The sequence below is a fragment of the Apus apus genome, chromosome 5, assembly GCF_020740795.1.
Source record: "Apus apus isolate bApuApu2 chromosome 5, bApuApu2.pri.cur, whole genome shotgun sequence".
Lineage (NCBI taxonomy): Eukaryota > Metazoa > Chordata > Aves > Apodiformes > Apodidae > Apus > Apus apus.
Genome location: NC_067286.1, coordinates 55,100,825 through 55,128,676, shown reverse-complemented (window position 1 = coordinate 55,128,676; position 27,852 = coordinate 55,100,825). Strand labels below are relative to the sequence as shown.

At 37.3% G+C, this 27,852-nt stretch overlaps 1 protein-coding gene across 5 annotated transcripts in view; it reads right to left on the bottom strand.

Moving 5' to 3' along the window:
• The window catches only part of TRAF3 (TNF receptor associated factor 3), a 67,239-nt gene continuing 39,387 nt past the window's right edge, over nucleotides 1-27,852 (bottom strand). For all 5 annotated transcript variants that reach the window (XM_051622423.1, XM_051622419.1, XM_051622421.1 and 2 more), the window contains 8 exons: nucleotides 25,592-25,696; nucleotides 24,542-24,709; nucleotides 20,861-20,941; nucleotides 18,051-18,125; nucleotides 16,162-16,254; nucleotides 11,869-12,009; nucleotides 6,690-6,864; nucleotides 1-5,515 (listed from right to left, as the gene is read on the bottom strand). In XM_051622423.1, coding sequence (XP_051478383.1) covers nucleotides 4,944-5,515; nucleotides 6,690-6,864; nucleotides 11,869-12,009; nucleotides 16,162-16,254; nucleotides 18,051-18,125; nucleotides 20,861-20,941; nucleotides 24,542-24,709; nucleotides 25,592-25,696 — 1,410 coding nt within the window. In that variant the 3' untranslated portion in view covers nucleotides 1-4,943. The remainder of the gene's footprint in view (nucleotides 5,516-6,689; nucleotides 6,865-11,868; nucleotides 12,010-16,161; nucleotides 16,255-18,050; nucleotides 18,126-20,860; nucleotides 20,942-24,541; nucleotides 24,710-25,591; nucleotides 25,697-27,852) is intronic.

Genomic DNA, 27,852 nt, shown 5'->3' with positions numbered 1-27,852 from the left:
AAGAGGTCCAGTTGCTTTTTATTATATTTTGTTCCAAAATTCAAGGAAACAATTTGCAATTAACAAGTTGCCCATCACTCTGTTTGCTTATAATACAGAAATCTCCAAATTAGCAGAGTATAAGGAAGGACGTGTCCTAGATGACTTTCCAAGGTTTTCAGAAAGGTTAAACAAACTGCTATATACAGGTCTTCAAACATGGAAGATGCGAATCCAAAGTTTGCCCATAGCCAAGATCCTCTCTTAGCAGCAGCAAGTTATATTTGCACCAAATGATCAAGTATAACTTGGAGGAAAGGGTTTTGTTTCATCACTTCTACGTAAAGAAAAGATTTTGCATATATATGTGCATGCATGTCTGTGTGTATATGTATGTACCTACACACATAGGAGTAATTTACAGAGCAAAAACTAAGAGATTAGGTATGCAACCCAAGAATTTTTCCCCTTCACCTATTTGTGTATTTGCATAGTTAAAATCATATCAAGGCATCAATACTGCAGTCACATTATTCACTCTTCTGTGGTGCAGGCAACTTTTCTTGTCACTCCCTACACACTTCTCTGTCTGGGACCAAACAGCACCAGTGTTTTAAAAATGAAACAAAACAACAGAAACCCTGCATTGTTGGTGAAATGCCTACCCCACGTGATGGAATACAAACACAAACAGGTGGCAGCTTTTAAACTCCATCTCAACAAGCCATAATTGTGGCAAGCCAAGAACTGTGAGCAACACAATCACAAACATTCATGGGTTCGACACTTAAATTACAAGACAAATCTCTATTACCTTTGCATTTGAGAAATTCACCAGGCACAGAAATGGGCACTTATCTTCAGCTTTCCTTTTCTGAGTAGGAAAACCCACAGGAAAAGGAAGTAAACTGTATTTCATATTTATAAGCAAGCTAGCATGTTACCCACAACATTATTTTTTTCCCCCATCAAAACTGTGACACCCATCCTCCTCTTTTCCTATTGCACATTCTCTTTGTGAAGAACAACATTTACAGTACGAGGCTGAAATCAATATTACATATTGTAGTTGAAGGTGTACCATGTAGACAGTAACTGAAACAAGACCCCTTTAATCAGATCAGAGAAGTAATGCAGATGTGGCCACACATCATCATCGCAGATTCGTCTTTAAACACCCAAATAGTTTCATCCTGTTTAGAATTCAAGACTTTCTCCTTAACAGATGCACTCACCCTGTGCTGAAGAGCGTACAAAAAGGGCAACATCCAGATTTGTCACACACTGGGATCTCCCTAGAGAAAGCTGGAAACAGAAGAGGCTTGTACCTAACTTGGAGTGTCATCATTAATGAAAGAATACCAGCAAGAGACTTCAGTTGTGCACTGCTAAGAATTACTAAGCAAAGGAAAAAGAGGTTCTATTGAAGAAAAACTGTTCAAAGTCATGCAAATACTCTGGCACCCCCTTGCAATAATGGCACACCACAGGAGTTAGCCAGGACTCAAGAGTATACGTGGGGGCAGAGCGTTGCCACATGCATCACTTTAAACAGACAATCCCTAGAAAACTTTGGATATCTGGGTCAGGAACACATAGGAAAAAAAGGATAAAGGGCATTTCAGTGAGAGACAAGGTTAAATAAAGTGTTGAGTAAAGCACCAGGTATCTCTTCTTTTCAATTTAGAGAATATACAGTGGCCTTGTTTTCACAAAATGCTACATACTCCTTGCCGGAAAGCAGAGGAAACCGATTTCTATGTACACAGTAAGAACTCTACAGAGATGGCCCGTGAGTTCTGCGGAGAAAGGAGTGTTACAGTCAAGGCTTCAGGTATTCCACAGCAGGCGGTGTTTACGTTTGTGTAGCAGGATCCTGGATTTCACAGTACGCAGGGTTGGCAAACTGGAAATTCTCTGGCAGCTTCATGTAGTTTTAAAAAATAAGTGCAGTAGGCCTCCATTTTTATTAACTGTGATAAAAAGCATATATGCAAAAATATTTTTATATCGATAGCACGTTACTGAATTATAAAAGCTGCCCAAGTGAAGCTGAAGATTCTGGCAGCTGGTGCTTTTGGCACTTGGGAGATGTGGAAAGCAGCATAGAGATCTGTGAAATACAACAGTGACTGATGTTTCTGCTACAGTGATCGGCATTATAGTTAGGAGTGTTCATATTTAAACTTCTCTGTGAAGTTTCTGAGTCAATATCCCCCTAAGAGGAGATATTCAGATCTCTTAAAGCTACTGGTTTAGGCTGTGTGCAGACTCAGGAAGACTTCCCTATTAGTTTATACTTTTCGCATGTTTCAAAGTCCTCTTTCAATGACAAAGGCTGGAAACACTTTTTTTCCTCCTCTTTTAAAGAGCCTGGATTTAGAAGCGCAATTCTGTCACAGGAGCTGGAAACTGTAGTTAAAAATCTGCAGAATATGCTGGGCCCTGATTACTAAAAATCTCCTCCGAGTCCCAGATCGAAACAGGATAGAAACTGTTTTGAGATGGCCAAATGGTTTCATTTAAGTTTACAAGACATGCATTAGCAATGGGAGGAGAGTCCTTTGGACATTTCCACTTGGGAATCCTGTTTTCAGTAAAATTCTGTGATGCACAAACACAAAAGCTCAGCTGCCTACATTCACAATTATTAAAACGACACAAGTCGAGCGAACCTTCGCCCTAAAGCGTAAGTGATGGGTTTGCTTGTGCAGCCTGCATAAAACTGCAAGTGCCATATAATGATATCTAGAGATATAGATGGGGCTATATCTATAGATATTTATCTCTTGTGCAGAACGTCCTCCTTCCGTGCTAGAATTTAAATGCTAGCACATGCCCCCATAGTTGAGTTTGCACCTGGTGACAGCTATGTACCATAGAGGGAGTACAGTACCTGGACAATGGAAGGCAAGAAAAGGAAGACAAATTGCTGCTGACTGTTGCGACTGTCAGCAGCAGGCAGTATTCTAGCAGGTGCCTGGAAAACCCATGAAGACCACTTAGCATGCATTGTATATTCATAAATATTTCTTGCAGGCACTGTGTGTGAAGGCACAGCCAAAAAAGACAATGGCAAAGACAAGCTGAAATACAAAGGCATGAATTCAACTGCACCTTAGACAGAAATTGTGACTATGCCTCAAAAAGCAGGAAACTGATACAACCTGACATCAAAGGCTGAGATGCAACGTCTTCCTTCAAGCCCATGAAGGCTAAAAACACAGTGGTGCAAGTCCGCTCTGCTGAGGCGGTTCTTGGACTTTAAAGAGCACCACAGTCAGGCTGTCTCTAGATTTGCTTGTCACAGGCTATTAAATAGAAGCAGATGAACACAGCAGGCTGCAATCAGCACGTTTCAGGGTTAGCAATTGCTTTCCACGGTGGTTCAGGCTGTTAAAGGAAAGAAGCCTGTGCATTCCCCGTTAGGATGCTTGTCTGCTATGAAAAGCTGTCATGAGCATATACATTCACAGCCCCACAGATGGGGTTCTCAGATGGGTCCATTTCAAGTGATGCCACCTTACAACCACAGGCATTAGAGGAAAAATGTCACCTGCCTTCACAGTGGCCATGGAGACTGTCTAGTCCCAAGCTCCATAGGAGCACTGAGCATAACGTTTTGGCACCTGAATAGGATGGATTTCACCATGGCCAAGTCATAGAAGCTCCAGAAGCCAAAGAAATGGGCTTTGGCTTCTATTTTGTACATGACAGGGTACCTAAGGGCTCTGAAGACAAGGCTAAACATTATGCCTGAAGTCCAATTAAACTACCATTTCAGATATCAGAATTAATCTGAATAAAAAGCTATGGTTTATAAGCAGCACAGCACATGTAAGGCACATGTATGCATGCAAGCCACCATCACTGTATTAAGACATTGCTGATTTGTCCTTAAGAAGCAATGGCTGCTAGTACACAACAAACATACAGGCTTTTTTTCAGCACTAATCCTCCTCCCCAATACTGAAAATACTATATACTGCTGACAGCATAATGTGCAACATATATAGCTTGATTGGAAAGCATGGGGCAGAACTTTAAAAAATGTACAGGATTCCGTCTAGAACTCCAAAGTTCAACAAATGCCCTATTTTAGGGTGAAAACAATTATAAATCTGATAATGATGCACAGCATCCATGAGTGATTTTTCCTTAATTTTGAAATAGTGTCATTAACTACGACATATATTGTAGGTTTACATTTCTAAAGAGAAATAACAGAATTGAATAGTTTTTTTTCCTATCACAAGTGATAACCAGTGTTTGATATCTTCTATTTTTCTTCCAAGAAATATCAGTCTATCAACAGTTTTAAAATAAAATGTTTTCTGTAACAATATAACTTTAAATAAAAATATGGTTTTGATTCAGGTACTTTTGAGAAGACATGGATACTTTTCCAAGATCTTCTGACAAAGTAATTATTAAAACAGAGACCAGATGAGGCCTTAAAAAGACAATATACTATATTTCAGACAAGATTGCACCTCAGTTTTTCAAATAATATCATAATTGCAACATTACTTCATCATTTCTTCTTTTAACATGCTGACAAGTTCCAGCTAGCCCACGTGTGGTTTTTTTTTGTATTCTAGCTTAAAGAAATAAGAGTCAGTAATTTATTCAGCACAAACTGTATATGTCTTTTCACCTCCAATTGACTAGATCATTAATAAGTTAAAAAAAAAATCCTCTCTGAAAATAATCATTATCCTCACGAGGGATAAGTGATTCTTCAGAGCTTGAGTGTTGCTAGTTCTATTAAAAAATATACCATGGTATGATTTCTTAATGTGTTGCTACTTTCGCAATTGGACCCTATGCAGTTATGCCTTCAAACTCTTCCATCTGTTCCACAAGGTGGTTCTGTGAGCTTTAGGACCTCTGATTGAAGACAAACTGATGTAAAACCCCCAAAAGGAGTTGTCTTCTGTTTAATCTGCCTCCCCCGTTGTATGTCAGGGGTCTGGTAGATCCGATGTATCCACTATGACTTTAATAAAAATAGTATCATCTTTAATATACGTTCCATTCTCTAGAACAGTTTGAGCCACAAAGACTGGGCAGCCAGATGCAATGTTCATTTCTCCAGTTGGCTTCTTGAAACTGCTGCTGTTGGGATCTGGCTTGAAAGCATCTCCTAAGTGGCGTCGAGAGGGTCCCTGATCCATCAGCATGAGAGTCACTTTCTGTTTGAAGGGCCAAGGAAGCAACGCGTCGTATTCTCCGCGCATGATGACAAAAAACAGCGACAAGTGCGTCCCCTTTCCCATGCCATCTCCGTTAAGGTAAACTCTGGCACACATCTTGTAGCCGAAGTATCCAGTATAAAAGGGTTGGCTGTACAAGGACAGAGTCTTCCCCATGACTGCCTCTTGCTTCCGACGTTTATAATCTCGAATTTTCCAAATTAATACTCCGTTGTAACTGGCAGTTTCTAGAACTTGGAATCGGAGGTCCATGTCAGCCAGCCGAATATCATGAACACTCAGCATCTGGTCATGTCTGCTCAGCTGTGTCTCTAGCAGGCCTGTCAGAAAACAGAAAGGACAAGGGTGAGAAAAGTGTTTATCTTCCTAAAGACTTTAAAAATAATTCACCAATGCTGCTGTTGTACATGAAGAAAAAATATAATCTTTCTCCCAGGAATCAAAGAGCATTTGGTCACCAGAGACACAATTTCCACAGACAATAGTTTGCCAGCTACTATCGAGGTTGACTGGGATTTCTACAAACATGAGTGTTAATCACACATGCAGTAAAAGTCAAATATTCATATCTTCTAACATAAATTTTGTCTGGTCACTAAGCAATCTAACTACAGAGGCTTCCATTTTTTGAGAGGAGACTTGGCAGCATTATCTGTAGATTGCCACTAAAGACCTTGAAAGTGGTCACACATCCTAAATCATCCCTCTGTAAATTCAGAAGCACTGCTGAACACTTAAAATATTGTTAATTTCTCTCAAGTTCATCATAAAAGAACAAAAAATTCAAGTTTAGCTCTGCATTTTATGGTCACTAATTCAGTTTGGAGGGAGAACTGTCTTTAACGTCCCCCTTTCCCTCTCATGAAAACATTACTCTTTATCTTTGCATGCTGGCAGAATTGGCCAACATACAATACTGAGAAGCAGATGAATTCACAAGGCAGGTTGGTTTTATACAGATCTAAACATTAAGTGCTTTGTCCCAGTAATTTAAACACTTACATATGATCTATGCTATCTAAACTTCAGTTTTATCTTTATGCAGGAAGCGCAACAAAACCTTTATTCTCAAGCAGATCTCGGTTTCCTTTAGATCAAATATACCTTAGTAACAGATACCAGGACAGGTAACCATAACGTTGATCCATTCATTGGGGAGATGTTAAAAGAAGATGTGTCAATATAACAAAAGTATACCAAGAAGCTGCTGAAAGCTACTAGCCGTCAGAGGTCTGTTGAGAAACTATTTATAATGAACTAACAGTGTAATCAAGACACGGGTCAAGAACACAAAATACAAGACAAGAATGAAGCCTAGGAAACAGCATGGAAGGAATGCTGCATCATCAACAAAGGCATTATGCAGTTTCCTATTAAAAAAACAGAAGAATCACCATTATTGATGCTTCCACATAAAAATCACAATGGGAGTGAAATCACATTTTTCTCTTGGAAGCACTGCCAAGCACTTCAGTCCATTGTGCTTCCACTTACTTGTATTTCGAGCTCCTTGCCCTGCTGTTTTATCAACACTTTCCAGCTCAGTCACTCTGTTCTGGAGGGATTCGACACTGCTCTTCATGCTGTCAGCCTCCTCCCAGTTCTGTCGGAAGGGGCGGATTTCTTTGTCCAGTTCTTTCAGTTTCTCTGCTTGGCTGTCTATCACTCGCTTTATAAAACAGTAAGTCATAAGTTAAAATAACAAAAAAAGACAAATTTATGCAAATTAAACACAGATTATATATCAGTAAGTTGCATGTCCAGTATAAACAAGTTTCACTTATGTAAAATATTTTAGTAACACAAACCTTGAAAACGTAGAGGAATAGCCCCAGTATTTATAAAACATTGATAACAATCTTTAGTGCTGCATAGGTATTAATATTAGAGCACTACCTGAATTATCAAAACAATTATTTTTTTAAAAGGAATTGTTAGTGTGGTCTTGTCTAAAATTTTTTTTAAATCCTTTCAATGCGAGAACATTCTGAAGTCTGTATGGATATTATGGGCTAGTATTTGTTAGGTCTCACGTCAGAGTACTTAAGCAACAAAGTATGAGCACAACAACAACTTACCATGGTGTGAATCAAGTGGCTGCTCATGTACATTTATCATTGGGTAATAGCAAAATAACTTACCCCTGCAGAAAAACATCTCTGCTCTTGCACGCATGAAGCAGGAGTAGGTACATGAGCAGCTGCAGCAGCATTAGCAAGCTCCAAGCTCACAGAAACCAGTTTTCAAGGCCTAAGTTGTTGTATGCCCATAACCACAGTGGAAACCCCCAAGAGTATAAGCAAAATGATCAGTTCTGACCCCTTATAAGCACTTCTAAAATTCCCACCCTTACTTCCTAAATTGAGTGAGCCATATCCTTACTGGTTGAGTCTTTTTAAGAAAAAAAGAAAGAAGAAAAAAAAAAACAACAACAGTTGATTTTGGAAAGGCATGAAATATGAAACTCAACAAAAAGAAGTACATAGAAAGGCTGGTTGCAAGCAACTCAGTTTATTACAAAGGAGAACATGCTTCCCAGTCTACCTCAAATCTGATGCAAGAAATACACAGCACTTTACGTTATCACAGCTAATTTGGACTAGCAGGAATTTTAGCCAGAACCCCATAATCAGTTGTGAATTTCAAATGATAACACAAATATTTGAGACAAGAAACTACTTTTGCTACCACCTACAGTTAAAATTCCAAATCTAACTTCATAATTTATTATCATAATGCCAACTATACGTATAAAGATGATTTTTCACTTCTTAAAAAAAAGTTTTAGTTGAGTTCAAAACAAGAAAATAAACTTATTTTGCATTTGCCTTCTGGTTAGCCATGTAGATTCAATGTTCCCCACTGATGGGGAAAACCCTTCTGCCTCACACAACCTTCATTTCCCCTTTTAGACATTTGCTTTTAATCATGTAGTTTCAGCCATACTGAAAGTCTGTAATGATTAATTGAAGGTTGTCAATTTGATAAAAGAGGTAGCAAAATCATGTTCTAGGAATGTTTTATTTTACTGTGTCTCAAAACCCCTGAGTAGTCTAACACATTTCAGGATTAACTATTTATTTCTATGTTGGTGTTTTAAAGAAGCTTATGCATCTCACTTGCAAAATTACAACTTTGTGAAGGAAAGCTGTGTACTCAATCATAAATGCAGAGGCATGGTCCCAATAATAAATAGATTAAGCAACTTGCCTGGATGTACTCATCATCAGCTACCAACACAGTCACACCCTCTCACTTGGACTGATGGCAATCAGAAAATAAAATAGGGCAGGGCTGGTAGCTATACATATAAAATGGACACACACCATGGAATGGCCTCAATGAATGCTGTAAAAGGAGAGCCACAAAATTTGACCATTAGGTCAGAGTGAACATGCAAAAGTAAACTCGAGGTGTGCCCAAGTTTGATCTTTTCCTTTGCTCACATAAAACTTGAACACTCCAAGGCAAGAACAATAACATGGTTGTGGGTTTGCACAGTGCCTCACTCAGAGATGCTCTGATTTTCAATTGGGACCTCTTGGCACTAACAAAGTATCAACAAAATTAATAAATACAGTTTTAAATTAATTGGGAAAGTGGTGAAGACGCAGAAGAATTGTAAGTTATTCTTTCGGGAGAAGTTTACTAAAAGTTGTTACTAGGGGCAATTTTCTCCATCATCCTGTGTGCAACGTTCCACCTTTGTACACGCAAAACCAATTCTGGTTTTTAGCTGCTTCAACTACACATCTACAAACATAAAGTATTTTTGTTCCTGTAACACTTCATGAGAATTCAAGAGGTACAATCAGAAACAGACCTGTGTTCTATTTTTATAAAGCAGTGGGACCTCTACCTTTTTACCCTATAGTGAATGAATCTCCCTCATGCTGGGAGGTACTGATGTACTAAATCTGAATGTAATGCATCAGTGGAGAATTTCTCTTGCTCTCTAATTATTCCATTAGAAAGCACACAGATGTCTCACACAGTACTCATAAATTTTCAAGTAGGTATCAATTTTCTGCATGCACTCTTTATTCCAGCAACCGAACTCTCCAGATCACTAATCCAGAGTTATATATCTGGCAAAGCACTGAGGGTTCTTCTTGATGTTAATTTAGGTTTTGTTTCTAATAAACAATTTCCAGAATTCTAGCACTACTATTACTAAAGATTTTAGAAAATGTCGTGAGGAACTGAAGAAAGTTACACTTGCAGTTCTCTCTCTTTCAGATGCTCAGAACGGACTCTTCACAGCAACTGACAGAGCAAAACCGGAAAGCTAAAGAACACACTAGAAAAGGAACCAAAGGTGCTACGTGACTGGGAAAACAAATCATACACCCTCCTCCTTTGAAGGAATGCATAACCAATCAAGTAATTTGATATTCATAAGGTCATTGCTTCTTTTGCATGTAAGCATGTCATGTCCAAACGCAGTTTAAGACTTGCTTACTGATATGCTTCCATATACTAATAAGAAAGACTGGATACTGGGTGTGACAGTTCCTTTCCACAAGACAGTTGAAAAAGTATCACATACTCTCTTGGTAAAAACACCTTACCTAGAGACCAGTATACAGAACATTACTCTGCATCAAAACATCTCCAGGCTGAGGCTCCTGCCAGTGCCCAGACACCTTTGACGTATTTTCATGAGGTGTGTTAAATACTTTGCAGTGCAGATGATGCCAGTTGTGAAAGAGGTGTTCCCAAGCCAAAGAAGGTTACATGAGAACCAAAACTGAAATTGTACTATGAATTACTAGCACGCGTAAGACTTGGGTGACTAAGGAATTAATGCTTGTCCAGACCTGAATTGGCTAGTTCTACACTGGAAATATCTGTGGCTCTTTTATAGCCATGGCTGCTCAATGCAACCCAGAAAAAGAACGGCTGACAACAGGCAACTAATTCCTTCAACGCCTACTAGATAACAGGAGGAGGCAAACCAGAGAAAACCAAACTGAGGTGTGTTTCCAGGATGCCATTAACAACCAGATGGAACCAAAAAGTTTCAGTAAGTGGAAGTAATCAGGCTGAAATAGCCAAACACAGTTTGGCTTAAAGTAACTACACTAAAATAGCTGGTGAGAAGTAGTACAGGCAGGAAGGGAAGAGCAAAACACATCTTCTCCAGGACTTACTATCAACTAAAAGCCATCTGTTGGAATATGCCAACCATATTTGTTTGGGGCTTTTTTTTCTTAACATAAACAATTTGAAAACTGCTTTGCTAACACTCTTACAGCTTGAAGAAATCAAAGATATCACAATCTGTCGTCAAGACAATAATGAAAAACTCTGCTCTATGTTTTTTCCATTTCCTCGTTCATCACTGGTTATTGAGACAGCATGTTTTAAAGCCCAGGCTTACACATTAACTTACCTCCTGGTAGATTAAATCAGCAATAGCAATATGTACAAGGATTAGCTTCCCAGTGTCAAAATACAGTACTGTAAGCATGCAGCCACATCCCAGACTACCATCAGACCCAGTAACAATGACTAAGGCAGGCTAAACTGCTTACTACATGGGCAGAACATGGGAAGAAATAAGTGCTATAAGGAGAAGTGTTGCTGTTTCCAAACTTGAAAGAACCTCAGAATCACAGAATGGTTTGTGTTGGAAAGGGCCTTGAAGACCATCTAGTTCCAACCCCCTTGAAGGTTTTCTTACAAACCAACATGGAAGGTTTCAAGACTCTGAGCTCTTGAATGTGCTACCCCTTGAATTTCAGCCACACTCTATCCTGCTTGAGTTTCAACATTTCCAGTTTAATATGTGAAGTGAATATAAGTAAAAAAGATTTTTATTTACATTTCTTTAAGCTGGATATTACAGCAGGCATCTGATATTCTAGCAGTATGGTAAAATAATGAGCAAACAAGATCTTCACAGTAGCTTGCTAAACACCCCCTGAAGTCTACCTAATTGTGGCTAGTGTCACACAAGCTAACACAAATTCCCAGCATCCACATTCCAAGTCAGCTCTGAATGCAAAGCAAAGAACTTCAGCTTGGGGTAAGCACCATGCAAGAACATCCAGAGGATTTCTAGTTTGACCCTGGCTTGTGGCCAAGTGATTCAGACCACAGAGTAAGAAACTCAGACCTATTTGCAAAGCAACAATTAGATACATTTTCCTAAGAAGGACAACAGAAACATGGTTTTTTAAAGTGTATTCAAATGCATTGTATTGTGTTCGGATTAATTCCACAGCAGACTGATTTCACTCATTATTAGTATTTTTTAAAATACCAGCAAGTAGAAAATAAAAATATATTATACATATGACAGTTTTAAGGTGCTAATCTTCTCCTCAGTGTGACAATAGTTCCTCAAGCAGTTATTTTTTTGCAGGTAAGAAAAAATAGTTATGGTTATTTTTCAGACAATATTTGTAATTTCATTTTCAGTCTTTTCCTTTTTTAAACAGGGGTTTTGTTTTAACACAGGCTATGTAACTGTTGAGTTTTAGTGAAGTATCTCACTCCAACAAACACAAGAAACCAGCTAGTGACCAGAAAAAAAAACAAAACAAGAACAGAATAGGTTTATCATAAGGTAAACTCTCTCCCCCCCTTATTAATTAGAACACCTCACTTCACAAGAACAGAAGCTACTACCATTTCTGCTTTAATGGGGAGAGTCCAAATTTCTTACCTGTAAATGAAGTATTTTAGATTCATTATTCCGCAGCATTTCCTTCTGTCTTTCAATTTCTATTTCAAAGCTACAAATCTGATTATGTAAAGTTTGTATACTCTTGTTCTTTTCCAAACTTTCATTCTGGAGCAAGGCAACCTGGAAAAAATTCTACAATTACTCCTGCCAAAACTTATTAAAAATACCTGTAACTTTGTTAGTTTTAAACTGTCATACACACATGAACGGGATGAGGATCCTAGTAAAGCCTCTCTCAATGTCTTGCAAATAAATAAACAGCTCCCAACCTTCTGATAGCTAATTTTGCACTTCCACAGTGTGGTATTGGTACAACTTTGGCTAATGAAAGTGCAGAACACAAACAGCAAAAGGACTTGTTTCAAGCATAATCTTTTAATTGTTCTGTTATTTAATGGCTTGGCTTCCTGATTTCCACTAACTGTCTTGGGGTTGGAAGAAACTTGGTTAGAGTGGCTTAGAGTTTGGAAGAAACAATCTATTTAGCTCTAGATCAGTGTTAAGAACTCGAACCCTGCGCAGAAGGGATACCAGAGAAAAGATAGTCAGGAAAGGGAAACAGTAATTTCCCCACATACTCCGATCTACCCTGATCTGTAGCAAATTCAAGGAAAAATATAACCTGCATGGGACTGGCTTGGCTTCACAGAATGCGATGGCGATGAAAACTCCTGAAATGAGTGAATACAGAAGGGATCCATGCATTTGAAGGAAAATCCAATGGTGCCTACTAGTAGAAAAGACTAAAAGAGCTACAGACTGCAGATTATATTCTCTCTCTGTATTGACATTTTATGAAATTAGTGACTCATTCTGATTTTAAAACATGAGCCTTGTTAGAAGATCATAATATATTATCTTTTGGGGATGAAAGTAATACACTAAATATTCTCTGTCACACTATTTCGTGCTCTGATCATTAATGTGGTTTGAGGAAGGAGGTTGCTTTGTGGTGGTGGGTTGTTTGTTGTTTTGTTTTTTTAAATCTCAGTTTTTCCCAGGCAAGATTGTTCAATGGCAAAAACGTAGAAAACAAACACTTGACACAAAATGACATTTGGACATGCCCTGACTAGTTCCACAGATGTATCTCAATATGGATAAGAAGCAGCACCATTTTAGACCCAAGAAAAACTTGATAAAGGTTCCAGATTAAGAACAACTGCTTGGACACTTCATGTTCCCACAAAAGAAAAAATCAACACCACCACTCCCAATATAGACACTAGCTTCAGGTCAAACCATTTTTACCCCTGATGTGGGTACCATGTAGGATTCCACCACCCTAACTACCCTCTAATCAGACACTACATTCCTAGACTCAAGAAGCTACCCTCTTAAAAAAGCTAAATTACTTCATTCTCCATACCAGACTGAATTAGACAACAGATTGCCAAAACCCACAGGCATTCAGCAGGTTCATCAGACAGGGGCCCAAAATTATAGCCATACCATAATAAAGGTGCATATCTACTTTTTAATATATTACAGCATGTATGCATATACACAGATACATTTTATATATGGAAAAACTGACAGAAGAGGCTCAACAGAAATGAGACAAAGCTAATTTTGCCAGTGCAGAGAGAGAAACAATCTCAAAGCTGCATGAATCCATGCCTACGTGCCAGAGAAAATTTTAAAGAACAAGTTTTAACTTCAGCTAGTACCCCTGCCTCCCACATACTTCAGATCTGCTGAGTAGCCACTTGAATTTTTTCGTATCCTCCTTTTCCTCAATGAATCAGAGTTCTTTAGTTAATTGTGATCTTCACATTCCCCTTTTCTCATTGTTTCCTCCCCAGGCCTCCCAATCACAAGGTAGTTACACTCTGTGTCACTAGCATTACATTTCCATTTTTGTACAAGTTAAAGACGTGGGCCTATCTTGTACTGAGATTTTCCACACAGTTCTTCAGAACACAAGAAAAAGATAATTATATCCTGCAGCCATTAATCACAGAACTGTCATTGCTAAGTCAGTAATTGTACTTTGGTGATAACTTGTGAATAAGAAATCTTTAACACTAAATAGAGTCTCCTAATTGCACTGGTGTAAGTCTTTGGAACTTGAGTTTAAAAAGAGTGTAAAAGAAACACAGCATCTTTTGACAAACTGCATCAATCAGCTTCTTTTACGTCCTTGTCATATTTGAAATATCGTTATCTTATTCAGCAGTTTTTCAAACTAAGCTATTGCTTACTAAAAAAGGATGGAAGAAATGCCACAAAGAACTGGATTAAAAGGCAGGTCCCATATTTAAGAAACATAATAGAAAAATTACTTTATACCAGATTTCTTTAAGAATGTGACTAAGCCACAAAATGATGTTCAAGTCATTATTTCCAACATCATAAAACCTGTGGGAACTCAGTCTGCAAGCCTGTCCCATCACTGAATGAACAAAACACCAAATTTTAATTCACCCCACAGTTTTGATTCAAGATTTTATATCTTTCTCTTACTATGCTTTGCCAACAGCACCATTCCAATACCACACTCCTCACTTGGCACAAGCTTTGCAGCTCTGAAGATTTGCCATTTGCACACTCCACAAGCACTGTTAAAGAAATGTGGTGACTGGAAGAAGGCAACTTCACCTTTCCCCTCCATACGTATCGCATTGAGTACACCAAATGAAATCTTGACCCTACATAGAAACCAAGACTTCCACTGAAAACAGCAGGGCCAAGATTTTTGGGATGTTCATCAGCTAACCCTGCACTGTTGTCCTTCAGTGCATCGACTCATTTTTTTTCTCAAAAGAAGAAAGCAACAATGAAGTTGCAAATCATTCTGTTACCCTTCTCTAGAATAAAGTCACTGACATATGATATGTGGTTAGCTATTCTGGTAACTTGGCACGGTCTTGGGATTTCCAGTGATTCAATTCTTTATTATGAATAGGAAGAAGTTAACAAAGCAGGAAGTGAAAAGAAAAAGAAAAAAAGAAAAAAGATGGACAAACAGTGATAAGCAGTTATGTCCTAAATGAAAGTTAAAACAAAAATTGCATGTAAGAGAGTAGTAAAGTGTATATTCTCTTAGCTCTGTAAGAGACAAGCACAGAACTGCTGGGCGTTTTTTAAATGACAAAGCACCTCTCAGGACACTGACAAAAGGCAGAACATGATCTATTCTGGAAGTCACAGGGAACGTGGTTTTTTCCCATGATTTAAAATACACTGTATAGTTATAAAGAGACTAATGAAAAAGAACTAAGGGTATGAATTTGTATCTGTTAAATCCAAAAACATACAGCTTCTACACAGCTCTAGCACACAGGCCAAGAAAGGAATATGCTTTCTTGACCCAGTTTGCTAAACTGCAGCTAACACTGTGCTGGGAGACGACAGAAGTGACAAGCCACTCATACCTTAACTGCCACTGAGCTTACACTGAAATTGTTACTCTTATTTAACTCACTCTAGAAAAATCTGAAGGGGCTTCTGACTCTTCTGCCTGCATTTCTAGAATAGTTTAGTAATTCTGGGGGGTTTTTCCCCCAAAAAAGCAGAAGCATTATTTTAATAGCTATGTAATCTTTTTCAAAAGATTTAAAAAAACAGGTTTTTATTCTGAACGTTTTACAATTTTAAACCAAAGCCTTATATTTTATTTGGACAACAGATGCTTAAATAATTCACATGATTCACAAGATCATAGCTGATGCTGATATGATTTGTAGCTCTCCCAAATCCCAAACTTTCTAAAACCAGGTGCCCCAGGGAAGCACTGCAACATGAACCTCATTCTGCTCTAGCACTGAAGCAGAAATCACCATGCCCATGAGCTACAATAAGTTTAACTTAATTAACCTTTGCAGGTCATTAATTTTGGAGAGCAAGAACAAAAATAAAGAAAATTAATAACCTGTTTATTGCATGGTATTTCTAATAATGTTATCTCTGAAAAAATACTGAAGTAGTAAAAATACAGCTCATAGCACTGCCACAGCTTTCTGAACCCCCCTCTGGTAAGAAGGCAGCTCAAAGAGGATATTAAATAGTGGACTGTTTATCTGTGTGAAGAGAGTTTTAATTAAGCTACCAATGAGGAAAATCGTATATGGAGTTGTGAAGCCAAGTTTGTCACAGCGTATTATTATAACAAAAGTGTCAGATATGCTAAATGGTTTAACTGCTTTTGGAGCCTACTAGTGCTTTAGCTGTACTGTTGGAACAGCTGCTAAACAGAAAAAAGCGCTTCTTCCAGTACTTTTAGATGATTTAAACAAATCAATGAAAATTAAAAGTGAGTAGAAGATATACCTTATTTTCTAGAGCATTGCTCCACTCTTTCAATAAGTTAACATGCTGCACTGCTGAGCTGGCTTCATGTGCTTTAATTTGTTGGTTTGTTCCCTGTGACAACAAAGAATTTATACATTTTAGCCAATTTCACTTCTTTTAAACCTACAAAGAAAGAGTATATCAAGACATCGAACCAACACTACATATTTTGGTTCACGGATGCATGTTGCAGAACTGTAGAGAGAAGGGAAATCTACTTAGGAATTTACAAAAGTTAGGAATACATTTAATATAGCAAGTGTTTTACACAACTGCCATGTATCTCCATCCAGTGTATTTGATACGTCAGAGACAATAAAGATTAACAAGTTTTACAAAATGAATTGTATTTTAGAGTCTTCTGTGTAGCTTTACACTAAATAAAGCACAATAAAACTCTTGAGTCACACAAAACCTAAAATGTCCAATTCCCCGAACTGTAATTTAAAATTTATGTTGTATTTCATGAACAGCTTCATAAGCATTAAGTATCCCCTCAGTTGAGTATTAAAGACAAATATTTAAGATAAAATTTATCATCACTGGAAGCTGCCAGCTTTATAAACTACTTTGATAGATATCACAATGCCTGGTTTGTCATCTAAGATGATACCATGATTGCTGTGATATTCAGATGTGCTGCCTCTGCACAACCTATAAATGCTGCTACAAATAACCACTATATAAGAAGTTTACAGAACACACATAGATAATATACAGAGTACATAAGATGTAGACCATATTACTTCCTTTATTTGTATTGGGTTGCATTACACCTACCTCAGTAGATGTTTTGCAATGCAGATATTTTAGCTTTGAAGGTAGGCATGCTGCAAAGCAACTGAAGGGGTTTCAATGATCCTCAAGGTATGTACTCTATATAAAATACTAAAAATATATATGTGGATATATGTACATATATGCACACATATACATACATAAAATGAATGGCAATACATACGACATAACAGTGGGCAGGGTTACAGCATTGATCAGTTCTGCCACCAAGAGCATTACTGTTAACACTTAAAATGATGAATGCTCATTACTTGAGAACCTGGAAATACCTGCAGCAAGCAGTTTATTGAGAAGTGTTGCTGCTTACAGCTTTTGTCTCTTTAAGTTATCATGGCCTAACAAATCCATCACACCATCTGATAAACTCAGTTTTTTCCTGTCAGCAGTTTCTGACATTTCCTGACTAACCTCTTCATTATATAAGCATTCAAATTCCCCAAGATACATGATAAGGGAAGCAGAATATTGGAAGGGACTGGAATAATACTGCTGAAACTAAACTCGTAGGGCTGGCTTTGTTGATTTTTTTTTAAATATTGCAGGGATTGCCAGGATTAAAATCTAAAACCTTTTAAAAAAATAAATTTCATGCTATATACCTATGTGCACAGACATATGAATGCACATAAAAGTACATGTTTTAAGTGTGCTAACCTATGTTAAACCTTCATTAAAATATTAAGACACACAAACAAGAGAAAATATAAACATACTTAGCTCAAGTAAATAAACACTTTCATAGTAATAACTAAAGTTACTAGCCTATTTTATTGAAGGACAAAACTGACTTTCCTCTTACTCTAAATTAAAAAGTTCTTCAAATATATCATCTTCCTATTTCAACACAATGTACCTAGGAAGTGAACTCCTAAACCACTGCAGGAATGTGTGGGCTTTCTATGTTGTTTATTTTTAAATTGCAAAACCAAACATCTGCTGCATAATCACTTGGTGCAACTGGATGGCTTTTTCTTAACCAAGACTAGAGAAGTCCAGAACTTTCATGTCAAAGAGTTAGGTTCTATTTGCAGACTTTCATCAATTGGGAAGTACAATTGTTAGATACTGACCTGAAAAGTGCAGCCATAACGCTTAAAACTACAGGTACTTGGGGCATTAATACATTCTGACAAATGTGCATTCAACTGCAATAGGAAAAAAATGTGAGTTTTGGCAAAAGACGTTTGCATGATAATGCTCAAAACATAAAAGGGCACAGGTTATCAGGTTTGTATTGTGTGCTGTTTGCAGAACATACAATACACGGGTCTATCTTTTCTCCAGTCTGACCTACAGTGCAAATACTATATATACACATATGTAAACCACACGCACATGCCAATACAGTATACAGTGTGATACATTTAATATACAGTGAAACTTCTACTAAAGACTATTTCAATAGGCAACCCAATTGAAAAAAAAAAAAAAAAAGGCAAACGAAAACAACACACTATACAATTATTTATAGGATTTAATTTTTCATGAAAGACTAGTCTTTGCTAATCAAGTGATTTTTTTTAATTGGTCAAGTCTTAAGATCAGTTTCACTGTAGTAAAGTACATTTTCTCTAACCCTAATTCCATGAGGAACCAATTTTTCAAAACATAACATGCAATTCTCCATGCCTAAAGTTAACAGTTAAATCACACAAAAAAGACTAAACAAGTACTGCATGAAACAGACAAAGAGTTCTAGAATAGGTACAGTTAAGTAACTTTAAAAAAATGCAGTACAGAGGATCAAAACTGATTAGTAAAATGCCTGCATTTTTCAGATTGAGATTTATTCCAATATCCTGGATTATTATGTGCACAGACCACTTTTCATTTAAAAAATAAACCAATTCACAGAGGCATATATACAGATAGATAGATAGATATATATATATATATATAGACAGCAGCCACTGCAGCACAAAGGGCAGCAGCTGGACGCAAACTGCCTACAAGAAAGGGTAGTGCAACAAACACTCTCTTCAAAAACAAGATCTGCAGTTTGTATTTCCCACGAAGCAGACAGGAGCTAGAGTCCAGCTCCTCAGCCGGCATCACTCTTTTGTGTTCCAAAATCTCATTTGAAATTCCCCCACCATAAGCCCCACATGACTCAGCTCATCCACCTCCATGGAAGGAAGTGGTGAACCAGTTCTGTTTGGAACGTGTCACTCTGGAACAGGCAGAACAGTCTTTAAAATCTGATAACGAGATGTAAGCAGTCACTCATCTCTGATATACACCTATTATGTTCTACACACTATCTGCAGAAATTCACAGTATAGTTTCAAAAGACATGTGGTTCAGAAAAAAAAACAAAACCAAAAAAAACCCAAGACCAAATAAGAAAGAGACACGTGGTACAACAGGCTTTGCAAGAATGCCACGCTTTCAACTTCTCAAAACTAGAAGTCTGCCAAAGAGTTATGAATTAAACATGAAAAATTGCCTTTTGTTCTACATTCACTTGTTGTACACTACAGAATTTTCTCAAACTGTTAGGCAGGCATTTTCCCATTTTCTGCATTGGAGTCATTGACCCTAACCATGCAGCTGAGTAATATATACATTTTCACAGTATCCGAAAAAAATTAAGCAACATACAGCAACAGATGATGCAGGGCAAGATGACTGTTTGAAGTTCTGTTTCTACCAATGGTTTCAGAACCCAATTCTGAGTATATGTGTAACGACCCAAGCTTTAATGGGTCAATTCTTATTAGCACTCAGATAGACCTCCTCTGAAAGTAACTGCTGAAGTCAAGATTTAAGAGTACACCGAAGTGCTCCAGAACCAGGATCCAGACTCAGAAGTAAGCACTGATAGAACTGGCTCATATACATATTTTCTCTTTCCTTAGCAGCTCTGTTTCTTTTAATAGGTACAGTATCTATAATATATTTAAAATTTCATAATCCTGGGGGAAAAGACTGCCCCTGTGTTTGGCAGGTGAGTTATGTGCCTTGTGCACTGTGACATGATTAATAATTTATAAGTGCAACTGAAAAATACTATAAATCCAACTCAGGAAGTAAGTATCAGTGAAAAGAGAAAAGCTTATCCTCAGATCAGAAACTTAACTTTCCTTAAGTGAGGCTTTATAGAGTGCTGAAGACTTTAATAAGCTCTTCCCCATCTTTGGTGAGGTAGTTCTATTTTTAGAAAAATAACGCACATCGACTTTGACAGATGCTACTTGTATCTTCTAATGTACAAGAACGTGGATCTATTCAAACAAGCAGTTTTATTTTTTTAAGATATAGGCTATATATTAAAGCAAGCTTCTATACATTAAGAGAACTTTTTAATTCATTGTTGCACCTGGCTGTTGGAATGTTCTACCTATACTACCCTGTATCTTACACTAATTCTTTCAGCATCAGTTATTATTTTGTCCCAAATTTAACAGATTTAATAATAATTTACATTCTTCCATTGAATGATTCTATACATTTATATGATTTTTCTAGTCTTCACTAACTCTCATGCACTAAATCTTAATTTTTATTTTCATATAAGCTAACTACTGCAAGAAGCTGCTCTGTTGTGCTCAACAACTGCTTCAAATAGGGGAGGGTCAGGAGTAGAGCTAGTAGAAATGAAAGCAGGGAAGACATGCACTAATCTTGGGCAAGCCAAGTGTAATAATGACACAAAATTAAGAAATTACTTCTTTTGAAATAGTTTTCCAAAAAATCATTAAAAATATTTGAGTGTTATCACACTTAACTGTGTGGTAGAAAAGCTTTTCCTTAGATCTCACATTTTAATAAGGAAATGGCTTCTGGCAAAATTCTTGCGAGATCTTACAAAAAAAAAAAAAAAACAACAAAAAACACACCTATTTAATTTTTCAGCACAACACTGGGCATGACTTCTTACCTCGCTCCTCATGAGTGTTTTAACACTACATTTATGAGGACATGAAACCATGACACACGGGCAGTCTGTATCTTCATGTTTCTACAGAGGAAAAAGCAAACAAACCACAAATCAACTCTTGACTCTGAAATTACAGAGAGGACTTACCAGCAAAGAAAAGCATCCTACAATAATTTTAAAAAACCCACACAAAGTATTTTTCAATTTATGCCAATTGTCCTGAGTTACAGAATTGCAACTGCTCATCATCAGTTTATGCTTTCAATAGATGTGTTGACACTCTGGAGAAAAAGAGTAAGCGTTTTCTTGTATTTTCCCATGCAGAGTAAATCTATTTCCTCCCTATTTTATTGTTTTTACTTAGAGCAATGAAAAGACAATAAAAGTAGAGTTTTCTTCCCCATGAATTACTCAAAAAAACGGGTATCTTTAAGAGAGATCAAAACCACTGTAGATGTCCTTTTTAGTAAGGGTATATAGTGCTGGGAGAAGCTCTTCAGAAATCTACATCACTCTCAGAGAACCTCTTTTTTCTATGTACAGATATTCCCCTTCCAAATCTTTTCTAGTTTTGATTCCCTAAAATCTGATACCAGTCTCACTGTTATAAACCTAACATTGAAAGAGATGTTGAAATGTTATCATGATGCTGGGCAGGCATTGTGGCCTGCTCTAGCAGGGGGGGTTGGACTAGATGATCTTTCGAGGTCCCTTCCAACCCCTAAGATTCTATGATTCTATGATGAACCTAGATGATGATGGATAGTTCAGTATAGCTCTCAAACCACATTCCCATAGGGAGGGAAGAAAATCAGGCCCAAGCTAATTGAATTTACATTTTTTTCCCAGCTTTTCCTCAACAGAATGAAAAACCTGGAGGAAAAAAAAAAATATTCATTTTGTGTCAAGTGACATGTCCCATTCAACTTGAAACAAACTGTTTAATTTCTGGTACTTAAGAAAAGCAAAGGAAACAAAGTTCTAGCTTTTTAAGCCTGTTAGAAAAGGAATAACAAAAGGAGTAACTGCCCTTTTTGCTCAGGAATGATGTCTACTTTTTCAAAATAAAACCAAGACCTAAAGGAGACCCAGGCTCTGAGATGTGAAAGGCCTTGGTTCAGAACTCTGTCATAAATCTGCAGATATTTGAAAATGTATACCTCCTTGCTTTTAAAAACAGATCAGCAGGTATCACACCAGTTCTCTTGGTGTAGGCACATGTAGACAGTGACAGTCACAGTGACAGAAAGCAAGGAAGCCTTAGGTGATCCTTAGCCAGAGAGCTGAGACAGTCTCCCGAAGTGTGGGGGTGAAGAGTGAGCTGCAGTCCCTCCCCACTAGGACATGGATACCCAACCAGGAGCAAGGCTAACCCCAAAGTAACCTCTGTCAGGGGGACAGCAGTACTATTCTGACATGTGATGGCCCATGGGACCATCTCTGCTCAGACTCAACAAGGGTACCTGGCCCCTCTCCCCATTCTGAATACACCTATAATGGGGTTGAAGAGAGACCTCACACACTTTTGGGAGCCTACTGCCCTACAAACCTCTTAATTTAAGAGTCTGCCTCCAACAACGGGGATTTCCTACCCCATGGGTCACAGGATTGTACGAAGACATGAACCATACGGACTCCGGTAAAGTTATTTTTGTTTCCATTTGCATACCTTTTTTTCTCGGTACGCTCCCTCTGTCTCCATTTTCAGTTCAAGTCACTGAGGCCTGCTTCAGTCATTATTACATGAGAGAAAATTTTAGGCTACAGAATCTAGAGATGAACTCGAGCTCCGGGTGACAAGACTCAAATGAGAAGTCAAAAGGAGCCTTTCATTCAAAAGCACAGTCTCATCAAGCTGCTGATCCTCATTACCAAAGTACAACGAAATAACATTTTATCAGGCCACAAAAAATAAAAGCATCTCCATTTCTATAAACACTGCACTTTTAAAAATCTAGGAAAAAAAAATAGTAATACCAGCCAATTGCTAATCTTATAATTGTGGAGCCTTCTGCACCCTTAAAGCAGCATGGAAGCAAAACTGTCCTTTTTCTAGGTACTGAAACCTGTAAGCCAATGATAAGATAACATGGGACCATGTAACACTGCTTGGACATGTTCTGGTTTACAAATGCAGATTTGTTTAGAAGTTTTAAGGGCAGATGAATAGTGGTACTAAGTTGAATACAATCAAAACAGTGACATCTCAATATAAAATCACATTTTCATGAATTTCTTTAGCTCTCTGGATAAACTGGTTCTGTTCTCTCTTAAAGCAACACAGAACTCCACCACTTTTCTGTTCTTCAGTTATATGTCATTCTTTTTTTCTAAAATAGGTTTCACTGTGAATTAAAAATCTAATAGACTAAAACTTGTCTCAGCCTCTGAGTAACTTGGAAGTCACCAGGTTCAAAGATCTCATAAATGTGAAATTCTTCAGTATCTGGTAAAAGACAAAAAGAGTTCTATACTCCTCAAAACATAAAGATGATTTTGCACTCCCAAAAATGTAACTACATTGCTCCTATAAAAACAAACTGTCTAGAAGGAACCTGTGAGCATGCTCCTTAAATATGCAAATCGAGTTTGTACAACAAGACATGTTTAATACTCAGGGATTTCCCAGCCTAAAGAAAATTCTGGGAAAACAACATCCATAATCTAACAGAGGTTTCATCTCTGTATCACAATGTGCCAGAATGAAGAGAGTGTAAACTCATTTTTTCTGTGTGTTTTCACATCTCAGCCACCTTGTGCAAAGTAATGCACAATTATTGAAGTACCAGCTCTTGCATGCCTATGCTCAGACAAATCTAAATCACAACTTGGTGAGATTCTACCTATGCCTTTGTATAATGACATCTCTGAGAAAAGAATGCTTCTTATCATGGTGAGACTTCACTTAAACAACACACAAGAACACAAATGAAAACGAAATTCTCATCACTCTTACTATGCTAAGAAGGTCCAAAAATCCAAGAAAATACAGCAAGAAAGATTCAGCACAATACAGTTCAAGGCAAAATAACAAAATACAGTCAAGTTACAATTCCACGTGTAAAGTAAGTGTGACCTTCTCAGCTTCTTCTCTGTACTTCTAACTCACAACATGCTGCTTATCAGAAAACCTACAAGTATCCCAAGTCGAGCAGTTCCCCTGCCTAGGCCTGTCATGTACTATTGCTGCTTCAGCAAAGACAATTTGTTTTGACATAGCTTCCTCCTTTCCTCTCATAAGAGATCCTGCAGTACCCAAGTACGGTTCTATAGAAAGATGCTATTTCTCCAGTTAACTGTTACGCTTACGCTTTTCCTGCACAACATTTGTTATCTGCTAGTTGCAATTATTGTATCAATGTAAGCAAAATAAAAAAGCATAGCAAAAGTTAATTTAGTATTGATATTATGCAGTGGGTAAGAACTTTTTAAAAATGTAGTATCTGAAAATCAGGAAAAAGAAAATGTTTCCCAGCCACAGTCTGGTATTTTTGCAGGGAGGGGGGAAAAAAAAAAAAAAAAAAAAGTGCTTTTAAAATCAGCCCATTTTTTCTCTTCTGTTTCTTTCCTACTGATTTTGGCTGAGAGGCCAAGGCTCTACCAACATCTACAAAGAAGCACAAGTGAGTTATTCCACATTAACATATGGAATCTTGTTCTATACACAAGAAAATACTGCACCTGCAACATAATCATTGGGACTTGGCTTTTACAGTATTTACAGGTTGTCTCCCGGTATTTACAGGTCTTCTCTACATGGTCTGGCAAGTCTTTTCTCAGTATTTTTTCTTTGCAATCAGCATGAGGACACGAGAGTTCTTCAAACTGACAATCAGTTTTCAAATGCATCTGAAAGATTAAAAAAAACCCAAAAACAGTCAAGCTAACAGAGTTTTGAGCATGTCTTCTATCCTTTCTGAATAACTTCAGAACCAAAATGAGCAAAGTTAGTCTTTGCTCTTCACGACATAGTGCAAAAAATAACAAATCTACTCAGGAATACAGTTCTAACTTTACACTCCATTTACTTAGATTTCACAGTATTTAATATACACAAACCACTTTTATAGCAAAAGTGTTCTACCACAGTCCAAAATTCCACACAGTGTATTTAAGCAAAAGAGAAGGTAAGCATTCTTTTTCAAGATACATTATTGCACATAAACACTGGTGCTGCTTTAAGTTGTTTAAGTACCTGAGCTTGCTCATTCAAAGCAAGTTTAAGTACTTACACATCTCACTGCAGACTGCTGTGTTGCCATCCCTTCTGACCATTAAATTACTATGTTATTGCTATGTTATGCCTTCATGAAACAAGGCTACAAGTTATTTTGTACAAGTCTGGAGATGCCAAAGGTTTAACTCCACGTATAAACCACCACTTACATAAGAGAATTAAGAATGGTAAATTAAACTAAAAACACACCAAAAAGGAATTAAAATTTATCACATTTGTAAAGCAGACATTAAGATTTTTCCCAGTATTAGACCTCCCTCCTTGTTCTCATCTGCTTAATCCATTTACATTTCTGAGCTTCAGTGTCACACAGTCACATGATTTTTGATTACAGTTTCTTACAGCTCAGTGAAAAGCTGAGTTTCAAAACAGTTTCACTCTATTCCGACATTTAAACATCAGAATAAACACTACCATCAGCAAGTCAAGAAACGGACTGGGGTTTTACTTTGCAAGATTTCTTCTCATCCTTACATCTATGTTAGATTACTTACCAGTAATTGACCCAAAGACAGTTGCTCTTTACAGCCCTTATTTTCATTTCTGCAGTATATTTGAAGGGCAAGTAGTTCTCTCCTGCAACAATTATCTTTAAATACCTGAAAAAAATTAAAAATCCCTTCTTTTTAGAAACTTAAAACCACTAAAAAATATGCAAGTTCAAATAAAGTAGAAGCCATGCAATCTGCCTACAGCAGTTTCACTTAACTTAACTTTATGTGCCAGGAATAAAATTCTACCATTTTTTCTTGAATGTGCACATCACAAATTCCTCCATTATGAAGCAGCTCAGTGAAAGGGAGTATTCGGACAGATACTCTACTACTGTTTCACTTTAAATATACAGAAACGTACAAGAAAGGACTATTTTTCTCCCTATTTGCTTGCCAATAATAGGCTTGTGTAAGTTAGAACTTCCTACACTGTTTGGAAGCTGGTTTATTAAGCACAATACCATAAGACAAAAAAAAAGCCACTGCACAGTGGTTCAGAGAGGAAGGAATTCATGGAAAGCAGTCCCACAATGACTAGACTGGTTAATTGGAACACTTGCACTTCATTGGTAATACATAATTTAAGATGTTTTCTAAGGTCACAGACTGGAGGAGGTTTATTATTTCACAGATTTGCAGGCTTTGACTATCTCTCCATTTTAATTTTTATAAGCCTTTCCAGCACTATTTATCTAAAACAGAACTGCACAAAGCTAGAAATAGAGCTCAGGGACTTTTCACCTTTTATGGGAGATACCCCATAGAAGATACAGACAACACAACTGCACTCTCAACAAGCTGCAATGCTAAGGGCAGGAACTGGGAAAAGGGACTGAAGATCATTACTACTGTTTTGAAGTCTAAAGCAAAGGGATCAAAACCTCCAGTTATTTTGCAATTGCTTTCATGACCATCAAGAAGTACCAAAGAACCACCAAGCCCAACCTATGACTACTTTTCTGACAGATCTGTGTTACTGCATACACTGCAGGGTTACTGTAATTACAGAACTGTTCTGCATGCTAACACTTAAAAAAACATAAAAGAATTATCAGATCCACAGTGACTATGGATCTCTCCTCAGTACCAGTGATTAAGGAAACAAGGCAACTATTCTCATCCAGTCTCATCTGACACAGGTCAATGATTTCTGTTTACTTTTCAGAGGCATAATGTGAAGTTTATTGAATCAACAAATCTCATCTGAATAATCAATTTCCAGCACTGTGGTATTTTGTCCAAAGTAATTCACAATGTTACTAGGTGTAGTTTTGCCAACTGAAGGTAACATAAAAAGGCAATTTTTAAACAGTTTGGTCAAGACTGTCTAAAAACTCTTTAGTGACTTTGGACATTCTATGGAAAGAGAGAGAGTTCCAGTTTCATGAAAATCACGAGTTTTCAGTTAGATTAACAAATATTTCATATACACTGCCCTTCATATTTTCCTCTTATTTTAAAGATATTTGAAGTTTCAGAACAAATGTACACAGGTATGTATCTTAGGAGCTAGAAAGTCAGAGTTAAAAGAACAAAGTAGGCACCATAATTATTGGTTTGAGGTCCTGCAGAGCCCATCCATGTCAAAACTGAAATACGCTGAGCACTGTTCAGAGAACCATCTTGTGTTAAGACAAGCAGAGATTAATGTACACACTAACCTTTTTTTGAAAATGTTAACTATTAGAAGTATTTATTTAGGCAGTGAACACTTGTAACACAAATAACTTATTAGACCCTTCTAAAAAAATCTAACATAAAACCTGCATAAAGCATGTACTATACAGGGAAGGGAAAATAATTTTCCCTACTCTCAACCCTTCAAAGGTAACACAAAGTTCTGCTGTGAAAAAACAGTAAACAGGGTATCAGTGAAAAACTTATGCATATAAGACGACTCTGATTCTGTTGCAGTTACTGTAACTTCACATTGTTCTGCTTCCAGCATGGTTCAAAGCACAAGACACTAAAAACAGATTTGTGAAACAGTAGACGCTGGTCTGGAATCAGAGCTTTCCAAATCAGAAGCAAGGTTTGTCTGCCTCTGTCACATCTCTGTCTACAGGAGATGTAGCATTTCTTATCACCCTCCCAGTTGACAGGAAGACAACTGCAATGTGTTGCTGCAGCTCCTAACTACGAAAACAAGCTCTGACACCTGGGTGGACTATTAGGGATGAAGATGACATGTTGTTTTCTACCATGTAGTTAACAGTAAAAATGAGCTGTCTTCCTATATAAAATGCATGGATTAGGTTTTA